General features: G+C 46.2%; 1 protein-coding gene across 2 annotated transcripts in view; it reads right to left on the bottom strand.

Annotated features, from left to right (window-relative positions):
• TRAP1 (TNF receptor associated protein 1) overlaps window positions 1-9485 on the bottom strand; it is a 69110-nt gene extending 59625 nt beyond the window's left edge. The window contains exons 1-2 of one of the 2 annotated variants that reach the window (XM_045820694.1): window positions 9356-9485; window positions 8726-8936 (exon numbers count right to left, since the gene is read on the bottom strand). In XM_045820694.1, the coding sequence (XP_045676650.1) occupies window positions 8726-8765 (40 nt within the window). In that variant the 5' untranslated portion in view covers window positions 8766-8936; window positions 9356-9485. The remainder of the gene's footprint in view (window positions 1-8725; window positions 8937-9355) is intronic. The other variant, XM_045820693.1, reaches the window with a different exon arrangement.
• Between the last annotated feature and the right edge of the window lie 7952 nt (window positions 9486-17437).

Genomic DNA, 17437 nt, shown 5'->3' with positions numbered 1-17437 from the left:
CTCAATCTGTGAAGTCAGAGTCACTTAAATGAACGTGGCACACTACTCTAACCTGACTCCTCTCAAGAGTCCCCCCAGCACTGACCCTGGCCTCCGTGCCATCCCCGCACTATGCCAGCGAGGACCCTTATGTGGGCTGTTCCTCCTGCTTGAAACGCTCTTCCTGAACACCTTCATCTCCTTCCAGGCTTTGCTTAAATGCCACCTTCCATGGAGGCCTTCCCTGACCACCCTATTGTCTACTGGGACCCCCTTCCTGTTTTGGTTCCTTCATAAAATTTCACATAACGTTCATACAGCATTGACTTGTCTGCCTCTGACCCCACGCCATCCCAGCACCATTAAGGGCCAGGAGTTTGTCTGTGCTGTCCCCTGGACATCCCACAGCACCCAGCAGAGCAGTGTCAGGCATGCAGGAGGCACCTCAGATGTTTGTTTGATGAGCTGATATTGCTACACTGTGTAGGAGATGTTTCAGTGGGCTACACCTCTGAACGTCTCATGTCTTTATTTTGCCCATGATAACGCTAGAGTCAGAGCAGGCCCTCGGTAAGCATGTGGTTATTTTCTCAGAAGGTAGAGCCACATGAAGTGTTTCACAAACCACAGTTTAAGATCAGTGACCCACTGGATATGAAATCAGTTCAGTGGGTTAAACCAGAATTTTTTAAATGAAATTAAAGTATAAGAATGCATAGCATAATATGGGTATTTACGAAACTCATTTAGCTGAGTATGTACGGGTGTTTGTATGGTATACGTTTTCTTGGATAGGAAGTCATGATGTGAATGCATTTCTTACCGGGAGTTTATAACCAAAAGTTTGAAATTCACTAATCTGATTTCTTTTTTTTTTTTTAAAGATTTTATGTATTTATTTTTAGGGAGGGAAGGCAGGCAGGGAGGAAGAGAGAGAGAGAGAGAGAGAGAGAGAGAAACATCAATGTGCAGTTGCTGGGGGTTATGGCCTGCAACCCAGGAATGTACCATGGCTGGGAGTCGAACCTGGGACACTTTGGTTCCCAGCCCGCGCTCAATCCACTGAGCTACGCCAGCCAGGGCTCACTAATCTGATTTCGGGCTAAACATTTCTAAGTTTAAAGCTCAGGCTCTGTAAAATATATTTAAAAAAATAAGTTTGTAAATTTAAAATTCTATAAACTAAAGGTACTTGCAGATCAGTGAAAAGCAGAATTAATGCTCTCCCACAAGATATAAATACTACATTAGAAAAACTGGAGTGCTTTGGAAAGTAGCCTCTCGTTTTTTCCCCTGGAACACATCCAATTATTTTACCTTACCTTTATGCTCAGAAGCATGAAATTCTCTGCTTTTCAGTAAGTCAACCTGGGTAGTTTTTTTATTCTCTCAATTATCACTTGATATCATAAGTCAGCTATTCATTCACATCTGAAATTCCTCCAAACATTTTGTTTCTTAAGTTCAGCAGTTACTTCAGTAGGATTTAAGAATAGCAATAGACAGAAAGTGGAAATACCACTTTCTACTTAGGTATCAAATGAAGATTTGTATTCCCTCAAAAATGTCTAAGTTCTTACTACTGGTATACTCAAACATTTTCACTGCTTCTTAAACTGTATTATGTTTCAGGGCTTGTTCTAATAATTTTCTACCAAGCTATACTTATAATTACATTCTACCAAGAAATATCAACTCCCTGAATACAAAGAAACAAAACAAGTAACAAAGACAGGGGCACCTTTGAATGGTCAAAATATAGGACATAAAATCCACACCCCCAACTTTATTCATACAAGACTATTCCTGTCCCGGCTCAAAATCCTTCTCTCTTTTAAAAAATGTGTCTCTAACAAGTTTTACCATCTAAAAGCCCATCTGAAAACTGGGAGAGGAATGAACATAGATCCAAGGAGGCCTGTCAAGTTAAACAAGAGGAGCCCCAGCCAAATACCTCAGTTAGTCAGACCATTGCAACCTGCCAAGGTTGCAGGTTCGATCCCAAGTCAGGGCACATAATCAACCAATGAATGCATAACTAAGTGGAACAATAAATAAATGTTTCTCTCTGTCTCTCCTCTCTCTTTAAAACCAATAAATATTTTTTTAAAAGTTAATGTGCTGTGATTTAAAAAAAGAAAGCCACAGAAATGCTCAAGACTGCAGTTTTAAAAGTCGTCACATCCCAGAGGGCCTGTATGTTACCACAGAGGACTATAAGTTAACCCTCACAATATTGACCCTGTAAATATCAAAGTTCAGTTGTATTCCATTTAATGATTTTGTGTTTTACAAAGACTTCTAATTGTGGTTAAAATGAAATGCACTACTTTAAAAGTGAGCTTCATGGAAAACCTATTCGGGTGCTCCGTTCCCTGAAAATGCTAGAATACTGACGTGTGTGAACTACAATGGCAATGCACTTGCATTTCTCCTTCCTGGTACCACATCAGCTACCTGGCATGTCCAATTCCACTAGAAAGACTTCAGCTTTTCTATTTGTTCCTAATAGTATTGCTATACAATCTTCTGTTTTTTAAATATGGTATTCATTCTGGTTATCCGGACATTAATTTATATTCCAATCACATTTCTTGGTTATCTGTTTTTAAAATTAGTTACACCCATGACCCAGCTATACCTATTCGATTTACCTGATCTGTGGGTATTTACCTGGTTAAAAAGCAGATAGAGATGAGCCCCCTCTCCTCAATAAGCAAACAGCTTGGAGAGCCATAACTTTCATGGTCCTAATTCCTAATGACTTTAGCAGAAATAGCTAGCTATACCAGAAATAAACATCCTGAAACCTATCTTTACTAAATGCTGCAGAACGTCTTTGTGGACCAAGCAAACAGCAGCTTCCTACGAAAAAGTGACTCTTCCATATCAAGACTGAGCAGGATGGTGTTGAAGAAAACTTCTAGCTGGCTATAATGAGGACACCAAAAATGCAACTCAATAACACCCTCTGAGATAACTTCCGGCCAAGCTGGAGGCAAAGGTAGACACACTGTGCCTCCTCCCACAACTGAAAGAAGGACAACAATTTAAAAACAGTAAATAACCAGAACTGACAGAAAATCAAACTGTATGGAAGTCCAACAACCAAGAATTAAAGACAAATTCATCCAGACCGGTAGGAGAGGCGGAGACGGGGGCACGGAGAGAACTGGTGGCAAGGCAGCAGCTGGTGGACCCGGCGAGATGGTGGCTGGTGTAGCCTGCAGTCCCACATTCATGTGAAGATCAACCGGGAGGAACAACTGGGGAGCAAGACAGACCACACAACCTGGAGTTCCAGCACAAGGAAAGAAAGCCTCAAAACACCGATTGAAAAGGCCTATGGGGGTTGAGGCAGCAGCGGGAGAGACTCCCAGCCTCACAGGAGAGTTCGTTGGAGAGACCCACAGGGTCCTAGAACATACACAAACCCACCCACCAGGAATCAGCACCAGAAGGGCCCACTTTGCTTGTAGGAAGCGGGGAAAGTGACTGAAAACCAGCGGAGAGCGGAGCAAGCGCCACTGTCCCCTCTGGATGCCTTCCCCACATACAGCGTCACAACACAGAGATATGGGTTGCTCTGCTCTGGTGAACACCTAAGGCTCAGCTCCTTACTACATGACAGGTACCCTGAGACAAAAAATAATGGCCCAATGAAAGAACAGATCAAAGCTCCAGAAAAAATACAACTAAGCGACCCAAGACATAGCCAACCTATCAGATGCATAGTCCAAAGTACTGGTAATCAGGATGCTCACAGAATTGGTTGAATTTGGCTGCAAATTAGATGAAAAAATGAAGGCTATGCTAACTGTAATAAAGGAAAATGCACAGGGAACCAACAGTGATGGGAAGGAAACTGGGACTCAGATCAACAGTGTGGACCAGAAGGAAGAAAGAAACATTCAACCAGAAAAAAATGAAGAAACAAGAATTCAAAAAAAAGAGGAGAGGCTCACGAACCTACAGGACATCTTTAAACGTTTCAACATCCAAATCATAGGGGTACCAGAAGGAGAAAAGGAAGAGCAAGAAACTGTAAACTTACTTGAACAAATAATGAAGGAGAACTTCCCCAATCTGGCAAAGGAAATAGACTTCCAGGAAGTCCAGGAAGCTCAGAGAGGCCCAAAGAAGTTGGACCCAAGGAGGAACACACCAAGGCACATCATAATTACATTAGCCAACATTAAAAATAAGGAGAGAATCTTAGAAGCAGCAAGAGAAAAGGAGACAATTACCTACAAAGTAGTTCCCATCAGACTGTCATCTGATTTCTTACCTTACAGGCAAGAAGGGGTGGAAAGAAGTATTCAAAGGCATGAAAGGCAAGGACCTACATCCAAGATTGCTCTATCCAGCAAAGCTTTCATTTAGAATGTAAGTACAGAGAAAGTGCTTCTCAGATAAGGTCAAGTTAAAGTAGTTCATCATCACCAAGCCCTTACTATATGAAATGGTAAAGGGACTTATCTAAGAAAAAGAAGATAAAAACTATGAAAAGTAAAATGACAGCAAACTCACAGATATTAACAACCACACCTAAAACAAAAACAAAAAGAAACTAAGCAAACCACTAGAACAGGAACAGAACCACAGAAATGGAGATCACATGGAGGGTTAGCATCAGGGGAGTGGGAGGGGGAGAGAGGGGGAAAAGGTACAGAGAATAAGTAGCACAAATAGTAGATAGAAAATAGACAGGGGAGGGCAAGAATAATATGGGAAATGTAGAAGCCAAAGAACTTATATGTATGACCCATTGACATGAACTAAAGGAGGGGGTGTGGGTGGGAGGGGGTGAACAGGGCAGAGGGGTATAAAGAGGGGAAAATGGGACAACTGTAATAGCATAATCAATAATATATATATAAAGAACATCTGACTTAAACCTAAAGCATTTAGCCCTGGCTGGCGTAGCTCAGTGGATTGAGCGCGGGCTGGGAACCAAAGTGTCCCAGGTTCGATTCCCAGCCAGGGTACATTCCTGGGTTGCAGGCCATACCCCCAGCAACCGCACATTGATGTTTCTCTCTCTCTCTCTCTCTCTCTCTCTCTCTCTCTCTCTCTCTCTCCCCCTCTCCCTTCCCTCCCTAAAAATAAAAAAATAAAAAATAAATAAATAAAATAAAACATTGTTACTAAAAATAAAAAAAAAAGAATTAAAAAAAAAACCTAAAGCATTTCACTTTGAGTATGAATTGAGTACATTTCACTGACCCAGAATCAGTGTTGTGGTCTGAGATTGCTGATCTCAGTTAAGTTTCCTTTATGGAAATCACCTTTGCTCATGGTTATGACATTTGGGAGAGTGAGAAATGTTTATTTTCCTTCATAGTTTTCTCATCAACCTCACTTCCCCCTCTTTCTTCAAGCTGCATTCCTTCTCTTTTTGCCCAGGGGTAGCAAACCACTTGGAGATTCTCTTTTGTCATAGCTCCAGCCAAGTAAATAAGGCCTTGCTAATCTATTACATTTGGGTTGTTTGATCTTTTACAGGTGAATGGGATAACTCACCCACCCCCACACAACCAAGCATCTCACGCTTTCGTGCCAAAGGCCCACCTGGTGCCTCCTGGGCAGGCCAGCCATGTGTGTTCTGCTGGTGCAGGCCCTACACCCCAGCACCATGATTTATTCAGATGGCAGTGCCATTCAAAGTCTAGGCAGTTAAAGAACAAAACCTATATTACCACATCATATTAGCAGCATAACTAGCTGTCTCACTGAGAAAGTGAAATCTGACCAGCAAATGCTACTCCTTCATCCCAAAAAGCAGTCTGGAAACACCAGAAATTTGCCTTGTGAAGAAATTTGATTCTTGTGAAGGCTGGAGCACAAGAGGTGTAAGGGTAGAAATTAAATAGTATTACCCCAAACAAAATGAGACCAGAGGGACTAAGCAAAATAAACAAAAGAAAAAAGTACTAAGTGGGAGGTTGCCACCAGACACAGTCCAGGTGTGCTTCATTTGGGAAATAAATCTGCAGTGCTTCAGTCCTCCAACAAAGAAGGGAACCTCACTCTTCTGACCTTTCTGGTGCTTGGAGCAGACTCCTCACCCTTTACAACTCTCTTTCCAAGTCAGAAAATTTCAGCAAAGGTTCCAGCACACACAGATCAGAAAACGCTTTAACACTAACTCGAGCACCAACCAGTTCCATCGTGGCTGACTCATGATCTCACTCTGGTAATATCAAATCTTGAGAACAAGATCATCCCATGAGATTAGGAATCGCGGCTCAGGGGCTATAGTGGTCATGATAGTTACCCAGCCACATGAAATGACCAATCCATTAGCCTGTCTGCTTTACAACACAATCACATTTGCTTTTGGAGACTGAGTCTGTTGTTGATTTTTCAGTACAGTAGCTCTTCTTTAAGAGGGAACTTTCTTCCCTCACTGGTATCATTACATATAATAATGGTTTAGTGATTATGAACTCCTCTAGTTTTTTGTCTGGGAAGCTCTTTAGCTGCCCTTTAATTCTAAATGTTAGCTTTGCTAGGTAGGACAATCTTGGCTGTAGGTGTCTGCTTTTCATGACTTTGAATATTTCTTGCCAATCCCTTCTAGCCTGCAAAGTTTCTTTTGAGAAATCAGCTGAAAGCCATATGGGACCTCTGCTGTAGGTAACTGATTTTCTCGCTGCTTTTAAGATTCTCTTTATCTTTAACCTTTGTCATTTTAATTATGATGTGTCTTGGAGTGTGCCTCTTTGCACCCATCTTATTTGGGACTCATTCTGCTTCCTGAACTTGCATGTCTATTTCCTTCACCAAACTAGAGAAGTTTTCTTTCACTATTTTTTCAAATAGATTTCCAAGTTCTTGCTCTAACTCTTCTCCTTCTTGCACCCCTATGATGTGAACATTGGACCTCCTGAAGTTGTCCCAAAGGCTGCTTATACTATCCTCACTTTTTTGGAATTTTTTCTTTTTGTTGTTCTGGTGGTTATTTTTTGCTTCCTTATTTCCATAGCATTGATCTCATTCTCAGCTTCATTCACTCTACTGTTGCTTCCCTGTAAATTATTCTTTATTTCAGTTAGTGTATCCTTCGCTTCTGAGTGAATCTTCTTTATGCTGCTGAGGTCCTCCCTAATATCCTTGAGCATCCTTATAACCAGTGTTTTGAACACTGCGTCTAATAGATTATCTCCATTTACCTCTTTTCCTGGAGTTTTGATCTGTCCTTTCATTTGGGCCATGTTTCTTTGTCTCCTCCTTTTGGCAGCCTCCCTGTGTTTGTTTCTATGAATTAGGTAGAACTGCTCTAACTCCATGTCTTGGTATTGTAGTCTAATGTAGCAGGTGTCCTATAAGGTCCAGTGGCACAGCCTCCCTTACCACCCAAGCTGGGTACTCTAGGTGCGCCCTCCATGTGGGCTGAAGTACACCTTCCTCTTGTAGCTGGGACTTGGTTGATGTTGACAGATCAATGGAGGGGATTTGCCCAGACCAGTCACCTACAAGGACTGGTTGTGACCACTGACCACCCACCTCCACCCTCCGTGGAGGATCAGCTATCCAGGGGCAGGGTAAGTGGGTACTCTGACATGGTCTGTAGCTGTCCTATGGGTGTGCTGGCCCTGGGGTTTCCTGAGTGGTGCAGGCAAAGGTCAGACCCTACCCATGTTTTGTCTGGGGCCACCCTGCCTGAGTTGTAAAGCAATCTGAGATGGCAGCTATTTGTTCTGGGCTTGGAGGTTCCCAGGCGAAGCCAAGCTGTGATATCTAGGCTGGCTGGCTGCTGTTGCTGGGCCTGGGGCAAAAGCCAGCAATTGCTTGTTTGATAGGATTTAGGAAATTATGAAGCATGAGTATGAAGCTTATGAAGCTTATGAAGCTAGGTGGGACTGAGTCTCTGGGCATCTCCAAGGAGGGTCAAACAATGTTCACCAGGTTGATAGAGTGTCAGATATGGCCCCAGCTTGCCAGCTCTTTGGCAAGAGGGTTTAGAAAAGGGGCAATGACCTCTGCTTGCCTTGATGCCAGACACTTCAGTTTCTCCCTGTATTACACTGGTACCTTTCAAGCTGATGCCCTGATGCTGGAGCCCAGAGAGAGCGAGTCTGAGTAGCTGAGTCCATATGTGGGTTCTTTAAGAGGAACTACTTGGGGCTCCAGCTGTTTCTTCCAACTCAATCCCTGCTGGTTTTTACAGGCAAGAGTCATGGATCCTTATCTTCCTGGCACCGGAACCCTGGGCTTGGGGGCCTGGCATGGGGCTGCAACTCCTCACTCCCGAGATAACCCTGCCATATATATTTTTTTTTATCCACCACATGTGGGTGAGGGACCAGCCTGTTCCTATCTGTGCTCCTCCTACCAGTCTGGATGGATGTGTTTTATTTCCGTAATTGTCAGACTTCCATTCAACTCGATTTCTGCCAGTTCTGAGTGATGATTGTTCTGTATTTTAGTTGTAATTAGGATGTGGTTGTGCAAAGAGGTGAGCCATGTCTGCCTACCCCACCATTTTCACCGGAAGTGCTGGAAATAGGTTTAATGTCCACTAATAGGACAATATTGATTAAATGATGATTTGACTATAAAATATGATATACACAGCCCTGGAAAGCCGTAGACCTGTGCTTACTGACGAAAATAAGTGTGGCCATGTTGAGACCTTTAAAACAAAAATTCTGTAGCACAATGCTTTTTACATAAAAATGTTAGACACATATATTAATGTGTGCAACCTTACACAGCCTGAAAGGTGAGGCAACATACCCACCAGCAGTTACTTGTGAATGAGGAGCAGACATTATGGTCATTCTTTATTTCAGCACACACCAATCCCATGCCCTCAGGCTAGGTGGTCAAAGACTGGAGTCCAGGGGCTGACGGAGGGCCCAGGGCGCCAGTTCACTGCAGTGTGCGTCACAGCTGGAGTAGGCACTCGGTGTCGACTGAAGTGGCTAATGTTGTTACTCATGAATAAATCACTTGGACACAGGGAGAAAGAAAAGCACAACTAAGCAACTTAAGTGACCAAGCTGGTGACGTCTTTGCACAGCACACACACTCGTCCTCGGATTGCACTCCCCAAAAATGTTGTGGATAGCAGGAGCGAGGAGCCCGAGGAGCCCGAGGAGCCCAAGGCCCCAAGGCCCCAAGGCCTCACCCCGGCTCAAGGAGAAGCCCCTAATGTAGTCGCACGAGCCAGAGCTTAAAGGCGTTACCGCCAGAGGATACGCGTAACCCTCTGGGACCCAGTTCGCCACTCGACGGGCATTACGCAAATAAATCTCCCAGTCCCCCACACGGCGCAAAGGGTTGCGTCTCCGTGCTTCCACCGAGGTCGCTACGGACTCCAGGTCTCAGGGTGCTCCTGCATCCCCGACTCCGGCCCAGCAGCCCTTACCTCCCGGGGCGGCCGCCAGCGCCGACACACGCAGGCGACGTCCCCACAGCAGCAGAGCCCTCAGCTCACGCGCCATATCCCTCCTCCCGAATGCCCAGCGCAACCACGCACGCAGGAGGCCAGGCCTTCCTCAGTCGCAATTTGGTGACGTCACGTTCCGTGCCGGGCTGTCCGATCCGCTGCCTGTGCTGGCCAGTGGGATGGGGCATCTGTGGAACACGCGGTGTGCTGTAGGGCAGGAGGTCAGACCTCCGTGACCTTGTGTCGCGTCGTCAAGGGCAAGGGGCTGAGCGCTGAGCCAGCGGGGGTACTCCTCAGACAACTGGGCCTCAGCTTGTGCATCCCTAAAATGGGGCAGGTGTTCGCACCCGCACCAGGGTAGGGGGGTGTAAAAGGACAGGGCAGAAAGTTAACATCTGTGGAGTCTAGTCACTCTTCAAACCAAGAAAGGCCACATACCTAAAAAGTGAAAGAGAATTTTAGGCTTGACTTGTCTACACCAAGACGTGAACTCAGAAGCCAACCCCCACCAACAAAACTGGGCTATTCATTTATTCCATTTCTCTCACCCTGCTGGAGGTACAAGTCTATTTAGGGGTTCAGACAAACTCCGTTTATCACAGTAACAAGCCAGGTAAAATACAGATTCTCCAAAGTGGTTCCCAGGCAGCTCCTCCAAATGATTCTGAGGCACACTAAAGACTCACTGCCAAAAAACCTCTTTTTTCTTCAAAAAAAAAAAAAGTGTGGTCACTTAAGTCCTTTAGTTCCACTTTTCTTCCTCTCTATGTCCAAGTTGTTTTATACAAGTTGTTTCCTCCTTCGAGAAAAAGAAAAGACTCACTGCCACAATCAAATAATTGTACAAAAACAGGGTTACTAGAGACTGTGACAGGAGCAGCAGAGTGCTCCGAGGGGTGTGGAGGGGATGTGTCAGAGAATGTGTCCAGGTGGAAGCCTGGAACCCCGAAGTGCCAGGCTTAAGCAACTGAGAAAGTTTAAGAGGTGGACAGATTTGAAGGGAAGACCAGGAACTTCTCTCACCGGGAGGACATCAGCAGCAGCCCTCCCTCCCCCACCCTCTACACCTAACTGGATCCTACAGTCCTCAGTCAGGGTCCTTCAGTAGTTTCCCTTCACAGTTACGATCAATTCCAAATTCCTCCAGGTCCTGCATAATCTACCCTCTGCCTCTCTCACTACCTCACCACACTCCAGACATACCAAGCCAGTTCCAGGCATAGCCATTCCTGGATGTCACTGCAGCTACTTTGGGGGTATTAAGGGGTCTCAGTGTCACATTTCATCCATTGTTCACTCCACGCAGAAAACTATCTTGCCCTGGCTGATACTGCTCAGTGGATTGAGTACAGGCCTGCAAACTGAAAAGCTACTGGTTTTATTCCCAGTCGGGGCACACGCCTGGGTTGCAGGCCATGTCTCCAGTTGGGGTGTGAGAGAGGCAACCAACCAATGTTTCTCTTCCTCTCTCCTCACTTCCCTTCTCTCTGAAAATAAATAAATAAAGTCTTTTTTAAAAAGAAAAGAAAATCATCTTGTGTAAGAGCTGACACGTTGATCTAAGGGGCAACAGATCGAGCTTGGGGAGCCCTTTTATTTCAGGAAGGAGAGGGGGAATTTGGCCAAGGGAACAGGGAAGCCCAGGCTTCAGTTAAGGATGAGGTACTTTGCCAAGATAGGCAGGACCAGGCTCTGTGGAGGGCAAATCTACCAGGTTCCTCACACTTACCAGGGACTTCTGTCCACTCTTGGCCTGTGGCCTTCAGAGACATATCCTCAGCCACAGACCCTTGTGATACCATGTCCTCTGGTAGCCCAGGGAACTGTGGCTTTTTGAGGTGATCAGGGATCCAAGTCAAGTCTTGATGGGGTCATGGGCAGATTTCAGCCCCTATGCACACAAGGAAAATGGAAGAAGGAAAGAACAATCAGATGTAGATAAACTTGAATTGATGGAGGGTGCAGACTAGCTTAGGGAGAGCAGAGAAGCAGAAGAGGGGAGGGGAGGTAAAGGAAGAGGCCCCCTGGGTCTTCTCACCACCACTGTGGCCACTGTGAGTTTGCTGTTCCTTCTCCAAATGTCACTGCCTTCCCTTTCTAAAAGCTTCTGCTGGGGGATACCACTCAGTGACTGGCTATGATGGTATGATTAAAAGATACCTTCTGTCCTGGCAAAGAGATCAGACCACAATTTTTTCTCAGCTTGTGGATGAGGCATTGGAAGAAAAAATGTCTGCCAAATCTCAAGCCCGTTGTGTGTATTGCTTAAGAGAAGACAGGTGAGAATTGGTTTGGTCTGAGAGACTCTACAGGGTAAAAAATCACCTTCATTCTGTGTGGGTTTGCATGCTTGTGCATGTGGGTGTTTGGCCAGAGCCAATGGCCCTGTAATTCCTACAGCCACCATTCTCACTCCAACAACTGGAGGGAGCAGAGAGACTGCCTGGGAAGGCCTGGCCTGCAGCTTTCCCTGTTCAACATGGCTTTCTGGTGGCTGCAGGGCCCCTCTCTCAATGTCTGTGCTGGTGAGGTCCTGCTTCTCTCAAGGATCGACCTTTTGCCTGGGTTCATGGGCCTCCACTCCAGCCAGAGGCCCTATCTCCCCATGTGGCATCATAAGCAGTGTCTGGCATCAGGCCCCAGCAGGTGGCTGGTGTTCGCAGAGTTTTCTTTGCCAAGACCTCAGGTATGAAGATGGTCCTCTCAGGATTTTCTGGTCCAGTGGGGTATATCAAGGACAGGGTGAAAATGCAGACCACTGATGTTTTCCCTGAAGGTGCCAACACCCCCTGGACATGGAGCAGATGGCACCGTGGTGCATCAATGTCAGCCAGGTCTCTCTGGGTGGTGGCTGCTGTGCCTACAGTTCGGGAAACTGGAAGGATGGGTCTGACCCGAACTTTTCCCCGCAGAGTCATATCACCCAGAAGGCTGGCCAGGGCAAGGCTCACCTCATGTTTCCTTGGAAAAGCAAGCAAGATGTGACTCTTTAAAAAAAGAGAGAGATTTTTATTTATTTATCTAGAGAGGGGGAAAGGGAAGATGAAAAAGAGGGAGAGAAACATCAATATGTAGTTACCCCTTATGTGTCCCCAGCTGGGGACCTGGCCTGCAACCCAGGCATGTGCCCTGACTGGCAATCAAACCAAAAACCTTTTGGTTTGCAGGCCCACACTCAATCCACTGAGTCACACCAGCCAGGGCAACTCTCTATTTTCCTCACAATCTGCACTTTTACAAATGCACTTCATAGTCAGGACACTCCCTGCACCTCTGTCCCAGGGCAAACAAAACATTGGACACTCTTTCCAGGTAATTCAGGGTTGTAAGTCTTTTGGGGCTATTTGCAGCCTGGGTTCTGAACAAGACTCCTGTCCTGTTCAGAGGACCTCGGGCTGCCCGTGGTCCTGCCGCATTCTTACTCAGGGAGTTGAGGAAGGCAGGAGGCCCATGAAAACAGAGGGAACAGGAGGTTCCAGTTTGGAACAAATGCTGTGAAGAAGGCTGAAGAACCACTTGACCAAACCCCCTCTCCCTAAACCCATGTTGATTGTGAGCATTGAAATGAAGGCAGTTTCAAAGTCAAGATTTTTTTTCATGGTCCCCTATAGCCTCACTTTTCAAAGTGTAGAGTGAGGGCCAGAGGCAGTGGTTTCATCTGGGAGCTTGTTAGAAACTGGGAAGTTCAGTCTGTCCACTCCTCATAACTACTGACTCAGGGTTTTAGCAAGATCCCAGATAATCCACATGCACGTTACTGCCAGAGCAGCACGGTCCTAAGGCACACACGGCAGTGTGGAGGATGTGTGTGCTCCCTAAACTACGGAGCACTATGTGATTCTGGACCCTGATGAAGACATCTTGTTTCCAGCACAAACTGGGTTCCATGCCCTGGCTGTGAGCACTAGCACCATCTAGCACTTTCCTCTAGCAGTTGTCTGTCTCTGTTGAGTGAATTCTCCAAAGGTTGTATCTCAGAGCCTAGGACCTGCTCGGTAGATGCTTACTGAGTGAACCAGCTCAAGAAAGCTTGCTTACTTGAAATCAAGTGTCTAGAGAGTTGGCAACAGGTGAGGACAGGCCTCTCAAAAAACTCAGAGGGTTCTCCCAACAGATCTTACTCTCACGGGTGACACCAGTCCTGGCTGCTGAACCTGTTGACTCTGAACACCTCCTGTGTGGCCCCCACCTACTTCACTTCCCTGCCCCTTTCTCTACATCCCCTAGCTCTGGGAGAACAGCCATGATGCCAGCATCTGGTCCCCAAGACTCTCTTCAGTAAACCTCCCACCACTTGGCATGTGGCAGAACATGGAAAAGTCCGCCTTCTTCTGTGGGCCCTCAGTGTGTACACTGATGTGAGGGGCCCTGGGTGGCATTAAAGAGGACAAGGAAGGGTGCTGGCACATGGAGCCTGGAGGCCTTGCTCATTCTGGCAGAAGAGGGGAACATGCCCACGTGCAGGAGCCTGGGCACACCTCTCGCTGTCCTTTCCAAGAATGTCCTCTCTGGACACATTCCTGGAGGACCTGTGGACACAGGGTCCTCACCCTCACTTGGAACACTCTAAGTATCACTACCTTCCTTGAGGATCCTTTAGTTTGAACTTCATTGATTTGCCTATATACAGACCCCTGAGCACCCAGGATCAGATGACATGGCCCGTTGTGGTCACTTAACCCTCTCCAGGTGTTGAGTGGGAGGTGGGTTCGTCATCCACCCCAGGAGTTTAAAGCTCTGGGCACTAGGGCTGGCCAGCACTACCAGCATTTCTTTTTCTGCGATGCCAGTGACCCAGTGGGCACCAGACACGGGCATACGGAGTCCCACATAGTCCTTTTAAGGACTTAGTTACCATTTACCGCCTGTGACTTCTGAGGGGTTACAATGTATTATAATGTTCCCATTCCCCCCAAATACCCCCAAAAGAGGGTTCAAGGTGAATCTGTGGAATAAGGAAGGGAGGCAGGCACATAGGGCAGTTTTCAAGGCCAGGAGGAAAAGCTACTTCGGCACAGGAACATGACTTGGGCCCATGCCTGCCCTTGCTGCACATGAACTCAGGCAAGTTACTGCCTCCATTCTCCCACCTCACGGCCAGGGCAAAGGAATTGATAATGCATTTAAACAGCACTTAGCGGCTCGTGCTGGTTGCACATAGGACCAGGCATACGTTTCACATGCCTGGGTTGCAGGTTCAGTCCCTGCCTGGGGCATGTGCAGAAGACAACCCATTGTTGCTTCTCTCACACTTCCTCCCTTCCCCTCTAATCTTAAAAAAAGGAAACACAGCACTTGTTTCTCCATATGATTATCTTCTATTCAGATAAAAAGCAGAGTTTAGAGAGTTCACTTAAGGCCAAGGCCCTGGCACTGCTACCACCACACCGTCGGTACTGATTCTCAATGCCTCCACTGCACGGAAGCCTCGAGCCTGTGCTTCCTACGGTCAGATCTCTTGCTTCAGTCTCCCCGCAATCCCCTCAACCATATCTGCACCACTTCCTTAACTGAGGTGTTCTAAGTTGTCAGCACCCTTCAAATTTTTCAGTTAAGTAATTCCAGTGATACCACGGTCAATAAATACTAATAAATCCTCTAGAAAGGTCCGAGACATTGAAAACACCATTTGCCTCCTCATCTACTTACCCAAATTTCCTCGGTCTTGCCCATTAGCCTGGGTGCCACAATTACTCCAAGATGATATAACTAACCCTCCTCTACTCTTAACTTTGCACAATAAATGTACTTGAGTCATGCATGGAATGAACATGGGACATTCTGAGAAGATATAATGTTGCTTTACAGTCCCAAGTGGGCTTTGTCCCCTTCCTCCGTGCTCCTGCTTATCTGTTTGCTGCAGGGGCATGGCTGCAGTGTTTACTTCCCAGCACTGTTGTTGGGTGAAGAATTTCCTGCTGGCACAATGGCTACCTCCTAGAGCTCAGCTCCTTCATTAAAAGACTTTACTTTTTTATTTCTTTGAAGTAGCCCATCTTCCCATGTAGTGCTAAAAGCTCTTTTTAGCCTAAAGTCAGTTTCACTTCACAGTAATCAAAACAAAAGAGTTGTGTGTTCAGAGATCTCAGAAACAGAAGCCTCTCCACCTCAGGTTCCCCAAAGGTTGCATTCAATTCCTGCTTTTAACATGCTAAATCTTCAAAGACATCATTAAACACACACACTAGACAAACTCAACAATGCCCTTTCAGTCTTATGCTAACTAGCTGCTAAACTACTGCTGAAGGTCATTAGCCAACTGGAACCATCTTTGAATCCAAGCAATTTTACCAGCTTTTATTATAAACACCAGCACATTTCAAGTTTCCTTTTTTGATCACAAATATATGCTTTTGTCTTCTCCTCCTAAGTATACAGCATTGAGAAACAGCATCCAGGCTTTCCAGCTTTTCAAGCAACTTCCATCCGCCAAGTGCAGGATGGGTACCCACACACCACACCCTCAGCTGCATCCTTTGGCATCTGGATTGCAGGAATATGGACTCCAAGACGAGGTCAGTACAGTTTCGGATTCCAGAATCACCTGAAAAAGATGCCTCCCACTGTTACAGGCCTGCACATCTGGACTTTGGTGGGCCTGGATCTGACCCTCCAGGGCCCCAGAGAGCTCACCCCTTCTTGTCTGAACATTGGGTCAGGGCTTTCCAATCAGAGGGTCATGGGTGTGAGAAGTGGGCAAGCTGCTGAGCGGGGATGGCCAAGATGGCCACTGGAGGGTCATGTCCTTGCTTTCCCTTTTGGAAAGGGTGTAGACAGACAGGGGATGTTTAGGAGTGCTAGTCTTATTCTTACCCGGCTTAATTATCTACAAGATTCTAAGTAAGCTTGGTGCTAAAACAAATTTCTTAGAAAGTTTCCTCACTTTAGATTCCTGTATCAAGCGTTCTGAAAATATTTCTGCAAATATTGGGACTAAAGGGAAGCTATTTGGGCCATGATTTCCAAGTTTAACACAACTCCTGATCTAGACCACTCTCTGGCTGGGGGACAAGGGATGAGACACAACTCAACTAACCAGTGCCCTGGGGTGGGGGGGCAGGTGGTGGTGGCATGCGGCAGTCTCGAGGACTAACTTCAACTGCCCCGGTAGTGGTCCTGCTCTCAGGTGTGATTTTTACATTTAAGAACTCAAGTGTGATCCCTTCACTAAGGGCACCTGAAACTGGATGCAGAGGGGAGGGGTGGGCCCAGGTGCAAGTGTCCCTGGAAGCCGGAGGCCTAGTCTTACCACAGCAGGGCTGGTGACCACGGCTCCCCAGTCGTTTCCCCTCAACAGCCTCCAAGGTAGCACTCCACTGTTTGTAGTGGGTGGGGAATGAAGGGCCAAAGCTCCTTTGCCCAGCCCAGAGTTGGAGGCCCTGGCAAGACATACTGTGTGGTGGCATCCTCCCTTCCTTAACCAAGAATTTCAGAGGGAGGCCAGGAACCACCTCTAGTCCCTGGAGCACCCTTTGAATTAATCCTGGAATTGTTACATAGGAAGGAGTGGGGGTGGGGAGACTGAAAACAAGTACAGGAACCCTCCCTACTCTGATTGCTTAGGGTGGGGTGGCTGAGACAGGGGTAGTGGAAAACAGGCAAAGTACTTTTTTTGATCCATTTGTGTTCCTAACTTTGTGGGTGAAGTTCCCCGGGGAGCATCGAGTGTGTGCAGCCATCACTAAGCTGACCACCTCAGTCACTGGAAAGAGAACCTTCCACGTCTTGGCTAAGCCTGGTCACCACCTGTGTGATGACTAAGACTTTGGCCGCTGCCTCTCCTCTACGAGCAAACAACCAGAACCATGTCTTACAAAGAACAGACTCCAAAAATATATATAAATAAATAAAAACCTTAAACATTCTTACAGGGATCTTAAAGAACAGAATACATGTTAAAAACTTCAGTAATTTATATCAATTTTAAGCAGTACTTTATATACAATGGGGAAAAAAACACATGCATAGTCCAAATACAATGTTGAAAACAGCATTTTCATAACAAAAAACCCCGAACACTAAGTGTTAATACCATATACATGAATTCAAGAAGGACCACCC

This window comes from Phyllostomus hastatus, unplaced genomic scaffold (genome assembly GCF_019186645.2).
Source record: "Phyllostomus hastatus isolate PE091 unplaced genomic scaffold, TTU_PhHast_1.1 phas_scaffold_442, whole genome shotgun sequence".
NCBI lineage: Eukaryota > Metazoa > Chordata > Mammalia > Chiroptera > Phyllostomidae > Phyllostomus > Phyllostomus hastatus.
Note: the sequence above shows the minus strand (reverse complement) of the source record. Positions and strands in the feature narration are given on the sequence as shown.